Raw genomic sequence first — 13,210 nt, forward strand, 5'->3', positions numbered from 1 at the left:
CTGGAAGAATAATTAAGTCATTTTGGTAAATTTAAACCTCAGCGATCCCAGGCTCGTACATCTGATATTCAAGCGTGACCCTCTTGACACGAAAAACTTGAATTTATGGTACAAGTGGAAGCTCGGTGTAGCTCGCTGGCTCGTATGTATGTACTTTGATATCGCGTGTCATATGACGGATTCGAGTCGTTCCTTCGTAGAGATACATTATATTCCATGTGTGTTTACACTTACAACATAGCATTACATACGAGTATGCTAAAGCTTGTTAATGCTTCTAGTAGTTAGGATGAAGTTTATGAAGGTGTTGGATATTCACCTACTGTTAATTCCTCCTGTACGTTTCCAACAGAAGTCATCCAAGATATGATAAGTTTCTAACCATTCAATTATTTTTATTGAAACTTAAACATTGTTTGGATAATCTTGTAATAAAAGATAATGATTGGACTGGATTGATTTTGGATCGGTTTATTAAAAAGTTAAGAAACTGTGTGAAATATTGTTGTCGATTGTTAGGAGTGTTCACAAACGCGTAGCTCGAGCTCGCTTACGTGGCTCGAATCTCTTGGTTATCGAGTAACGGCACTAGAGTGGAAGTTCCAACACAATGAGAGCACTTCGCATCTAAACGGAGGAGATAATTGATAACGTATTCTGGCAATTTCGTAGCGAATTAAACTTTGATTAATACCCCCGTTGCTCTCGAGCTTTCCGTTATCGCGTAGAAATTATCACCGTACATTGTCTCACTGATTATAACTTTCCACTGTTTGTTCCGCAACTCATTTCGTAAAATTCATTCGCATCGTTTATTTTCGGATTTTAGAATGGTTTAATCGCTCAAACAACCTGTGCTCTTTTCTTTCTCTCTCATTCGATAATTCCTTTTGCTTTAAACGAGAACGGAAAGTTATTATGGATCTCTCGAAGGGAAAAACATTAGAAAAAAGGCCATGGGATTTAGAATTGAATGGTACTTTAAGTCACGTTTCTCCGAATTTGAGAAAGACCTCCGAAGACGGTTCATTATGATGCATTGTGGCTTTCAGAGGGTCGCCTAAGGGTAAAGAAGGGGAGTTATCCAAGACGTCGAATATATATTAGGGAAGAAATACGCGGCAACTTTTTATAATTGCACATACCGAGCTCGTTTCTCTTACTGTATGTGCTTGAGAAAGTAAAAGAGGGTTGAAGAAGGATTGAGCGAACAAAAAAAGAAAACAAAAAGAAGAAGAAGAAGAAGAAGAAGAAGAAGGAAAAAGAATAAGGAAAGAAAAAAAAAGAGGACATAAATAGAAAAATCGTCATACATCATTCGTACTTTAGTCAGTACTTCGTGAATTTACGTGGCGTTAAATATCCCTTCGTCTTTCCTGGTATTTCCTCTCACTCCCTCGTACGCTGTACGTTCGTCTTCGAACGAAGCTAAGAATTCGACGGGGGGAAAAAACTGGTCTCAATTAGCCCTGTTAGAAACGTAACTCACGAGACCCGACTCTTCTTCTTCTTCTTCTTCGTCTTCTTTTTCCTAATTTCTATTCTTTTCTTTTCTTTTAACAGTAAAGAAAACTTTCGACTGATTTACCGAACTCGTGCTCTGCCCGTTCCACGAAACGAGTAAAACGAAACTTGAGTTACGTCGAATTTCTCTCGATGAAACTTGTCCGTGAAATCCAATTTCCAATATGTAGATATATGCCTTTTCGTGGATCCCGTAACAGAACCCTTATGGGTATACACTACTTGTCAAAAGTTTTCAGTTGCTTGCTGATTTTCCTAAAAATTACCTTATTAGATAAAATGCATTTCAAATGTATTCTCTACAAATTTTGATATTTTGTCTTGTGAAAAAAGATTAAAAAAAATAGAATAAAGATGGATGAAAATATCGATTGATTGTATGTAATCGATAAGTCTCTTTTTTTTTTGGTACTAACGTTCGTGTGAAATGATAATACATCGGTTAGCTGCTTTTCCGTATCGTATCGGTGTCGATGTATTTGTTAGAAGGAGTGAGAAAGAGGCCGAGGCGAGGGCGTATCTGCAGTTCCGAGGCCGTTTCGAGTGTCTGGAAACTTTTAAATTGGACGTTCCCGACGGGTTTGAATTCGAAGTAAGTACCTCGTTTGCACGTCCCTCGTGGCAAGGGTGAGGCTCGTGTAATGGCTTCGCGATTGGTCCGAACCTCTTCAACTTCGAACGCAAACGATGTTGCCTTGATCTTTCGTCGCGATTTCGTTCCACTCGTTTTCCAAGATTTCACGGGGAAGAACTGAATAATAATCGTATGTGTTAAAGTGAGAGGAGGGATTGTAACAGTACTTTTATTTCTTTCGGATCAGAATTTTGTCTACTTGGAATATTTGTTTAATAAATTTGATGTTTGAAAACTAAAGTTATCCTCCATTTAGTTGTCACTCTAATCACGTACGATACTCTCATCACCTGAAACCGGATTTAACAAACAGAGCCACACTGAGACACGTAAATTTCGTCTTGGGATAATTATTCTTCTCAGCACGTAGAGTCGGAGATTAAAATCTTATAGTTTATGCCATTGTTTATGTATACAATTAAACATCCGGTCTTAAAGTGTATTATCTACCCTATTGAAGATGCATTTAAATATTTGATCTTGTTAATGATGAAAAAAGTATATGTTTCCTTTTTGTTTCGTTTTTTTTGCTCCCCATTTTATAATTATTTTCTAAAAGTACTATTAACTAGAACGACAGGAAACATTAATTGTAATTAGAAAGGAAATTTTTAATACGCAAACTTTTTCTAGCACATTCAGAGAATCAAGAAGGAATGCTTAATCCTTTTTTATCCAGGTTGAAGTGGTTCTTCTCGACGTAGAGTAAAGGATTCGAGGACTCACAGAAAATCTTGCCACGTAATCTGACGTGGCGATGAGGTAGCTGTGCATTAGAAATGCAGCCGGTGTAAAATCGCGCATCATGCTCCGGGGGAATCTCCGAGTTGAAGAAAGAAACGGAAAAACAAACTAAAGAAGAAGAAGAAGAAGAAGAAGAAGAAGAAGAAAATGCGAAAAGAAAGAGGAGAAGAAACCATCAGTAGAATCGTTCTTTCTCTTTTTCCTCGGTAAAACGAAGTAGCACCAAGACGTTCCGGGTGTCTTTATAAATTACTTTATTCTCAGCATGGCGGAAATAGCGGACAGTTATTTATAATACCGTGATGCATCGTTGTCGTCGACGGTAGTAGCTGTGGTGAGACCGGCTTTATGGGGAAACGCGGATATTCGAGATCTAGAAAGAGAAAGAGGAACGACGAAGGGTGGTTTCCTAATCAGCTTACTTCCGTAGTTTGCTCCTTTTGTAGAAACTACTGGGCCCTTCTTTAGCACCTCCGAAACCTCCCTCACCCACCCACTCGAAGGATTAAAGCATTGTCGGTGGTGGTTATTATATCGAGAGATAGGTGTGAACGGTCAAAGTACACAACAATAACATGTGGTACCATGCGGATAAACTGCGCCACTCGAAACAATGCCTTCCCTACTAGGAAAAGGGTTCCTTCTCCTAGCCCTTTCTGTGGTTACTTCGAAAGGTACGCGGCTATTATTGGTTCAACGAACAAGAATTATTACCGACTATAGTAATTTCGTGTCTGTTGAATATACCCTCGTCTAATCCTATCAAAACGTTACAAATTCTCTGCAACTTCAAACATTTTACAGTTACAGTTTAATTACAGTCAAAATAATAAAACAAATGTGTAGTATTAGATCGATCAAAATTTCATGTTGTTATTAAAACCTTGCAGAGACTAATGTATATATCTGAAAGGGTCAACGTGCTGCCTTCTTACTCGAACGTTTAAAGTTTAATGCATGCGAGGAGGTTGGCTTGTTTGCCGTAGAGAAAATTGCTCCTGTGGAGGTGGATCTATCGAGGTAAAATGTGATTTCGTAGGTGACTCAGGAGACCTTGCTAGAATGTTCGAACACTTTCTCTAGTGAAAACGTTGCATCTAACTCGAGAATACCTTGATCCTCATCATCTCAAATCCAATAGGATGAACTTTCGAATCTAATGTAAAACATACAAATAATATGTCAAATATGTACAACAAACAATATCACGTTATTAAAATAACACGCAATAAATGATCTATTATCAAAAAAAGCTTGTATCTTATTATCTTGAAATAATTGTAAGACAAATAATGATACTTTGGATCGATATAGATTTAAATATGACAAGTTAATCAATGCAATCATATCTTAAATCTGAAATATTTGAACTTTTGTACATAATAATTTTTCAATAATAAGTGAAGGAATTAAAAGAATTTTAAATCATTTTATATTAAAATATTTCGATCAGATAATAAATCAAATTGAATAGACTACAAATCGTTTGTTTTCTTGAAATAAAAAATATCGAAAAAACATTTTTCTATAATATTTAATACTTTAGAAAGTTCATAGGTAATTAGTTAATTTGAAATGCAGTATGACAAAAGGGATGAGTACTACACACGCGTTAGTTAGTTTTCAGTAACTTTGCAGGTCCTAATAATAAAATACAAACATGAAGTTTCCTAGTATCATTTGATATCCAGATTGAGAGAGAGGGAGATGGTGTATCGTGATACACTGTAACTATGCGTCCTGCATTACTCGTCATCAATATAAACACGCGTGTCACCCTTACAAAGGGCCTTTTCGAGGATCCTCGTATAACTCGCGAGAATTACGGCTACGGTCCTGCTACCGCGACGTTAATTAATGTAACTAGACGTGGAATACGAGCATAATTACTTTGCTCGAGTGGCCGTGGCCGAAAGTTTGCTCGTTATCGGGGCCCTGTCGTAGACACAACTAAACAATGCATAGGTACATCAATAATATAGATATAACGTGATCACAGAGGGCCAAGTATGTATCTACATTATCATCCTCGATCTTAACTTCTTAACTTATTTCCAAAGATCGAATAATCAATGGGAAATTATTCCAAACTCTAACCATACACACGTTACATATAATTAATCTAATAATACTAATAATTTGGATCAAATATGTAATTCATAAATATAGTATTTTTGTGAAATAATAATCCTGAACAAAATGAAAAGTAACTTTTCATCCTAAATGGGATGAAAGGCAGTTCGGTAGAGGTGCATGTTGCTTTCGCGCAAGTGTATTTCAGCTTTCGTGGTTTTGTGGTAGATCTATAGAGTAAGAAAGACAGAGAAAGAGAGAGAGAGAGAGAATGAAAAAGAATGAAAGAGGAACGAAGAAAGAGAGAGAGAGAGAGAGAGAGAGTGAGACCAGCATTAACTAGTTACCCCATGACAGTGAGGGTTAGTGCAGTACAACGTTGGTGAGGAAAGTCGAAGCAGTGCAAACACGTTGGGTGAGGGTGAAGGGAAAGCAAGAGGGCACACGCACAGTGTTTGGTGACGGCCGGATGTACGAGGGTAGCAGACCACATCACTCGTCGCCCTAACCGGATGCCACGACATTGAAATACAAGTGAACCCCTTGCCAGTGTTCACGGGCACCCGGTTAGCCTTGTGAAGAGTAGTGCGGCTTATGCTATCCAAAACCACCCTCTTTTTCATCTTCTTCCATCTATTTTCTTACGCTACAACGAATATGAATTTATAATTTTGTTTTTAATCTTTCATCTCTTTTTCAAATCGTTGATGATAGAACACCTGTTTGTGATAACATAGGTCATCGTGTTAAGATAAAACAAATCTAGATTATTTTGAGTATACAGATATTGATCGGCGGATTTTTTGTTTTTCCAAATTGCTTTATGAAATAGATTGTGATCGGATTTGAATAATAATGTTTTCAATCATTTTGTAACTATTTAATATGTATTTGGATATTTTTATAATAACTTTATTTAATAATAATACTTTTAATTAAAATTATAAGCACCAATAGTAAACGTATAATATTATACTTACGTGTCTAATCGTTCTTTTCCAATAAAGAAATATTTATAAAAGTAAAAGATAAAAATATTAGATCGAAAGATAGAAGACGGTTTTCAATAGATAGAAAGAAAAATAAAAGAAGATATTTAAGAAAGAAAGAAAAATTAGAAGTACGTATAATATTGTACTTGTGTGTATGTATGTGTATCCAATCGTTCCTCACTAATATAAATTAAAGAAAAAGAAAAGAGAGCCCTAGAAAACAGGGCTAGAAAATAAAAAAGATATATAAGAAGGAAATAAATCGAGAAAAGAAGCCAAGAACCGGAAATGGAGGTAGAGAGGTAGGTTAAAGGCTCGTTCTTGGAAGAATCCAATCGCAATGGAGTTAAGTGTTCGAGAGTAAAACTTAGCCAAGGCACGACCTCGATTACACGCGAAGGATTTGTTACAGGCAACCATTTTCTACGACTTCCCCCTAGAACCCACGAAATCGTTCTAGCTTCCTTTTTACTTCTTCTTTTTTCTTAAACTATCGGTGATCGATTTTATCAATGTGAATTTACGTTTAATACGTGATAATAGATCAATAATGATACGACACGTATGACGATGTCTCAACATTCAAAGTTCAAGTATTGAAATGCATTTAAAATAAATTTTCATTTGTTTTTTATCCAATAGAATATTATTATTATTATTATTATTATTATTATTAATTATGACGTTAGGATCTCGAAAGTTCATTGCCAAAAATACAAAATACCGCCAATGTTCCCTTTCCTGAGCAGGATCTCGATTAAAATACATACAAAGTACATTATTATTGATAAGATGTAATAACTCGATTACATGGGACAATAACTTATCAACCGTATGTGTCAGTTGATTTTAAAAAACACCTGTGCACTAATTTTCTTGCGTTTTATCGATAAATTCATTTGATTATGTAAGATTCAATACGATCATTATCAATGAGTTTCTTTCCTTATCGAGAACAATGATTAAACTGGTAATCTTTTCATTTCAATAAAAAACAAAAGTGTGAAAGAAAATAATAGAAAATAAAAATTAACCTATTAATAAATTTCATTTAAAGGAATACAATACACTATATATATATTGTAGAAAAATGATAGAAAATTGGAAATAAGATAAAACTCATAGAATAAAAATAGAACTGTAGAATCGATGAGAAAAGAAAATCATAGTTTCGAGGATTCGACGATTTCATTTTGAGATCCCATTCACGTTTACGTAAGAACAGAGTTTTCTTAGCTGATTTCTACCCCCCAACTCAATCCAACCCCTTGTTCTCCTTACTCTTTTCCCTAACCACGCTTCGTCTTTTTTTGTTTTTTTTTCTTCTTTTTTTCTTCGCAAAAATCCTCGAGGTCGTTATATCGGTAACGATGGGACCGGCACGTCAGGCTGTTACCACCACGTGCGGCCATAATATCCTGCAAAAGTTTGCCTGGCCGGCTAGAGAAAATAACTTGATACTACTACTCGCGCTTACAGTCTTGCTGCGAGTTCAACTTTCCTTCGGAATCCTCCTCCGGCTTTTTCAGAAATGATTATAACGCCGATATCACGAACCTTTTCTTTCGTAATTTTCACCAAAGTCTGTTGCTTCCTGCGCCTTCTCTTTATCGTTTTAACTTATCTTTTAAAATAATATTACCCTTAGATAATTAAAAGGACGAAAATATAAATGAAATTGTCGATACAAAAAAAAAAATATCGATCGATCGGAGCATACCAAGTGAACGAGAAACATCATGAAATTGTGTTAAACTTTTAACGAAAGAACGTTACCCGAATTATTAAAAGCAAGATGACGGAAGTAAAGAAAGAAAGAAAGAAGAAAAAGAAGAAGAATCCACAGAAACGAGAGTTAGAGTTTTACATTGAGTGGAAAAGTTAAGAGATCGCGAATACTATCTTTCCGGTTAAGGCAATGAAATGATGTCGGCTCGTTTTCCTTTTCAAGCTAAACCTTTTTCTTTCTTTCTTTCTTTTTTTTTTCTTTCTTTCCTTTTTTTTCTTTACTCCTTTACTCGTTTTTCTCGCGAGCTTTTCTTTTTCTACCTCTTGATTTTCCTATTACGACGAACGACGACGACTAAGGACGACGATGCTAAGAGTTCCGAGGCTTATTAAATTGTAACAACTTTAATTACAGAAACACTGTTCCCTATCTCTCTGACCCCCTCCCTCCTCCTCCTCCTTCTCCACCCTTTTCATTTTTTTTTATGTTCTTTCTTTTTTCCTCTCTTTCATCTATTTTGCTTCATTCTCTCTTCTTTTTCTTCTTCTTCTTCTCGTTTTCATCCCTCTGTTTTACTTTGTTACTCTTTAGTATCCAGCTGTTCCAATGGTACTGCAAAACTCTTTCGATTGGCAGTGCGAGAAAACCGGTAGCTAGGAGGCATCCTTTACTTTCCTTTTAAAAGTTAGCGCCACCTGCACGAACATCGCTTCTTTCTTATTTATCGAAAGACCACTAGGAAGGAGTCGTGACTATTCGCAACACGTGCTACCGTTTTGCTTTCTTCTTCTTACCCTTAAACCACCCCACCACCCTTCTAACCCAACCACCGCCTTTAACCCTCACCATTTCACCCTCTCACCAACCTTTTTTTTCTTCCTTCTTTCTTTTCTTTTCTTTCTTCCTTCTTCGCATCCAACGAAGCAAAACTTTTTATGCGTTAACAAAACTCCCCCTTCGTCCAGTATCCTTCTCTAACTCTTTCTACGTGTTACACTAATATACTAAACTGTTATAATATATTTACATATGCTTCGATAATTTATTCTAGTTTATTGTGCTATCGTTTTAATTGACACAGATAGAGTATAAAAACTAGATTAACTTTCATGTTAAGGGGAATTTTAGAATTTAATTAGATTTTATTATGCAATCAGTTTCTAATGATTTTGTACTTTCCAGAAATTTCTAATTTCATAATAATATACGTGATCATAAAAATGATACGAAATAAGATAGATGATAAGATTGAATTATTTGTTTTTTTTTATTCTAACGATATTAGAAATATTTTCTGTCTTTTCGTATCAGTATATTCGCATTGCATTTTTGATATGTTCTTCTCTACGTGAAAAAATTTATCTATGAATTTGATCTGTTATTTCGATGCCCCAAATGAAATTCATCAAATATCTGAGCAATTTATCTTATCTGATACTGGATAATGGAATGATTGAAATCAGAATTTACGTGTATAAAAAGTCGCTTGAGTTCTTGTTAAAGTATCAATACTTTCTAAGTACTTGGTGCGAAACACAATACCAAAGTAAGTATTGTATAATAGTTATGCAAAATAGAAAGAAATCAAATCTAAACACATGAAGTTTTTTCTTCAATTTTTATAATTATTAAAGTACTTATTAGTTTTCATTGAAAACAAAAAAAATCTAATAATTACTAAAATTATCTTTTCAGATGAAATTCGTAATAGCTTTAGTAGCAATCGTGGCTGCAGCCAGTGCTTGGAAAGTACCAAACCTTGGTAGAGGCGAACTTTACAAAGATCTTCAGGAATTTGTAGATTTGATTCCAACCAATAAGTTGGTACAACTTTTCTTGCAATATGCCGCAGAAGATGCAGAAGTACAGAGAGGACTAGCATACGTGCAAACGGAGGACTTTAAACAATTGGTACAAGAAAATGAACAAATACCCGAAGTAATTGCCTTTTACAACTACGTATACAGTGCCGGAGTAGACATTTACTACCTTGTAAATCGTTTACACGAGTACATTCACATTCCAAAATTGACGCCACCATCGTCATTCTATGGAATCACTGGTGGATACAAGGGTCTGGTCGCCGATGTCAAGAAACTTATGCCAAATGAACAATTGAAGGCTCTTTACTACAAAAAAGTGGAAACTTCGCCGGCTTTCAAAGAACTCGTCGAACGCCTTTCCTCTAAAGAATTCCAAACAATTGTTGACGCCTTATATGCCAACCCACGTTTCCTATACATCCTTAAGAGAGCCAATGAATCTGGTCTCGATGTCAAGGCCGTCAGAGAAGTTATCCAAACCGTTCTTGGACTTAATATTCCCAAATATCCAAGTCTATAAATAACTATAATATTTGGAAGATATTTATTTTATAAGACCCTGATATATGTCTATGATTAAGAAATAATATTAATCGATTTTCTTACTTATTGTTTCATACAAAAAATGTAAAATAATAAATTTTTCAATCTTTTATCAAATCATGTATTATAATTCTCTTTGTATTCGATTTGTGTCGTTACGTTTTCAACATCTATCCCAACTTCGTCACGCATTTATAACCTTACAATTAAATAGAATTAATAGTTCAGAATTAATAGTTCAAATTCAAGACTAGGTAATGTTTTTTACGTAGAATCAAAAGTGCTTAAATCTATCTAAAAGATAAAGTTTTTTTTTTTAATGGAAAATTGAAACTTATGACGAAAAGTAATTTATGTTAGTAGTCCCATACGCTGATACCATTGTGAGAAGAATCTGACGAAGCAGTAATAATTTTTCTTAGAAATTAATGCCATTTATCTGCCATACAACTAATGATGCTGATTGCTAAAGTCAATTGCGACCTATGAAAAATTGTTTATCGATAAGGCCTAAGTTTTACGTTGCTAAGTCTGTCTAAGAAATGTTATTGGTTTTTGATACGAAATGCTTGAGAGCACTTGGATTATATTTCGGACATTGTTCTTCCCTACTATCTCGCGTTAAGATTAAATGCATACTTTTTATCTTAAATACACTTCAAAATATTGGAGTAAAAAACAATATACGGACTATCGCATCAAAAGATCAAACTTTTTTTTTTACTTCTGTGTTTAGTATGCTTAACGAAAGATGGCATAAGGTTACAAATAATAACACGAAAATATTTAAATGTTAAATATTTTATAATTTTTTGTTATAAATAAATGTGTAATTTTCTAGAACAACTTTGAAACTTATTTATACCCCCATATAAATATATCCATTTCTGTTATGTAACATGTTTTTGGAAGATTAAGAAGTCTTTAAGACAAAGTTCTCTGATATCCAATCGAAAATTTGCAAAATAGGTTCAATTGAAAAATACAAAATTGACGAAAAATTGATATTTATATTTGATTAATATACAAGTACTTCAACTTTCATAAATATATTTATAGGATTTGCTTTCTCTGATCTTTACCCACTTTGTAATTACTGAATATTTTATATCAAAAACTTAATAAATCTTTACTTAAATGAGGAGATAATCTAAGAAGAAGAAATATTTTTTATTTTTGAGTTTACAACTGGTGTAGAGTATCTTCAGGAATCTGACGAATGGAAAATAGTCAGAGATAATAGTTGAACGAAATTCGACAAGGATTTAGTAAAAAGTTTGGAATAAGATTTGATATATTAGTAGTATAATTTTATTGTTCACATAATAAAATATGAAAAGACAGACTAACAAACAATTTTTAGCCAATTTTTGGCCTGTCTATATCCGTGTAATTAGAAAATCTATCCACATTTTGAAGTACTGTTATTATCGATCAAAACTTTCTTATATAACTTTATCTTAATAAACTTTTATCTTATCAATTAATAGGTAAATTTATCCTAATATTACTTTAATATCAAGGCCAATTTGGGATATATAAGCCACTGTATTTCGTAGTCAAGACACTCTCAAATTATTTTCTGTGTGGAGACTTTCTAATTATTTAACAACCGTAAGTACCATACCTTCTTTTATTTCATTTATTAAGAACAAACTGAAAAAATAAATTTTATTAAACTACAATTATTCACTTACTTTCATTATAATTAGGAATCTTTTAAAACAGATAACTAAATTATATTAAGTGCATACACTACTTTTACAGTATATTATTTAAAAAAGAATTGTGTTTTTACTCTTAAAATTTGCACGTGACTGGCACCACTTCATTACTAGTGTATAGAAAAAAAAAAAAAAATAACTGTAATACTTATCTCAGCAAATATTTGTACAATCATACATATGGATTATCTTTAATCACACAAACGTACATATGTACATACAAATATATGCATTCTATTTTTCTCGTATCATTTGCTAACATTTTTCTAACCTGATAATAAAATACTTTATTTTCAAATCATAAAATGCTTGACAGCGTATATCAAATTATTTCATTAAATGATTTTTTTTTTCAGATGAAGTGCATTGTACTTTTCGCAGCTGTCCTCGTAATTGGAGTTTCCTCCAATCAGGATATCTTTGATAATAGTTGGGAATTTAACGAATTAGACAAGGATATATATGACTTTATAAAGCTTATGCCTGTTAACGAAATTTTAAAACTATCAGTCAAATACAGAAATGATCCTGAGATACAAAGAACCTTGAGATGGGTCTCAGGTGGTGAATTCCATACTTTGCTCGCTAACGTAGAAAAGTTGCAAGAATTCAAAGACTTGGTTCTTTTCATTCAAGAGGCAGGATACAATGAAATAAGAGAAATCCAAATCTACCACGCACTCACTGGAATGCCAGATTTCGTGCCACCACATAGATACGAAGATGAACTTCCACAAGGATATGCAAATGGTGGTTTTGCCAAATATCTTGAAGACCTGATTGATCTTATTCCTAAGGGTGAAATTGAAAGGCTCCACAATAAGAAATCCGTAGATTCGCCAGCTTTCATTAAATTCCATAATGCTATTCATTCTGCTGAATACAAACAATTGAAAAATGCATTACAACATACACCGGAATACCAACTGCTATTGCAAAGAACCAAAGCTAACGGTCTTGACATCCAAGCATTCGAAAACTTCAAATACGAGCTTCTTGGTTTCTTACGTAAAGGTGTAATAACCATGTAAATATTCAACAAATTTTTATTCATTTGGTAAATAGTTAAATATTACCATCGTCTTAAATTAATTGATCAATAAACATATTACATAGCACCTAAAATTTGTCTATCTGTTTATTCTCCTGTTTATTTTCCTTATGTATATGTCTCTTAATTTTATCCTTATTATAATTAAATTTTGTTTCGTAACAAAATATGCCTTTATTTTTCGAAGATCGATTCTAGGAAACAATTAAGTTTTTTATTTAATATAATAAAAAAAAGATAGGATTTCAAATATATTTCTTTGGAAATAAAAATGGTGGGCTATTATACAATACAATATTATCAGTACAATAACAGTTAATTAAATCTTTCGTCAAATTTCGAGTAGCCGGTGACTAACTAATTCTTTTCTATA

At 33.6% G+C, this 13,210-nt stretch overlaps 1 protein-coding gene across 1 annotated transcript; it reads left to right on the top strand.

Moving 5' to 3' along the window:
• The first annotated feature begins 9,391 nt into the window (after positions 1-9,391).
• LOC107069346 (uncharacterized) lies at positions 9,392-12,894 on the top strand. Its single transcript, XM_089169854.1, has 3 exons — positions 9,392-10,031; positions 11,606-11,676; positions 12,143-12,894. Exons 1-3 carry the CDS (start codon positions 9,392-9,394, stop codon positions 12,815-12,817), a joined length of 1,386 nt encoding a protein of 461 aa, XP_089025980.1. The 3' UTR covers positions 12,818-12,894.
• The last annotated feature ends 316 nt before the right edge of the window (positions 12,895-13,210 follow it).

Source organism: Polistes dominula, unplaced genomic scaffold, assembly GCF_049000335.1.
Source record: "Polistes dominula isolate Pdom_NZ unplaced genomic scaffold, Pdom_raw_medaka contig_49, whole genome shotgun sequence".
Lineage (NCBI taxonomy): Eukaryota > Metazoa > Arthropoda > Insecta > Hymenoptera > Vespidae > Polistes > Polistes dominula.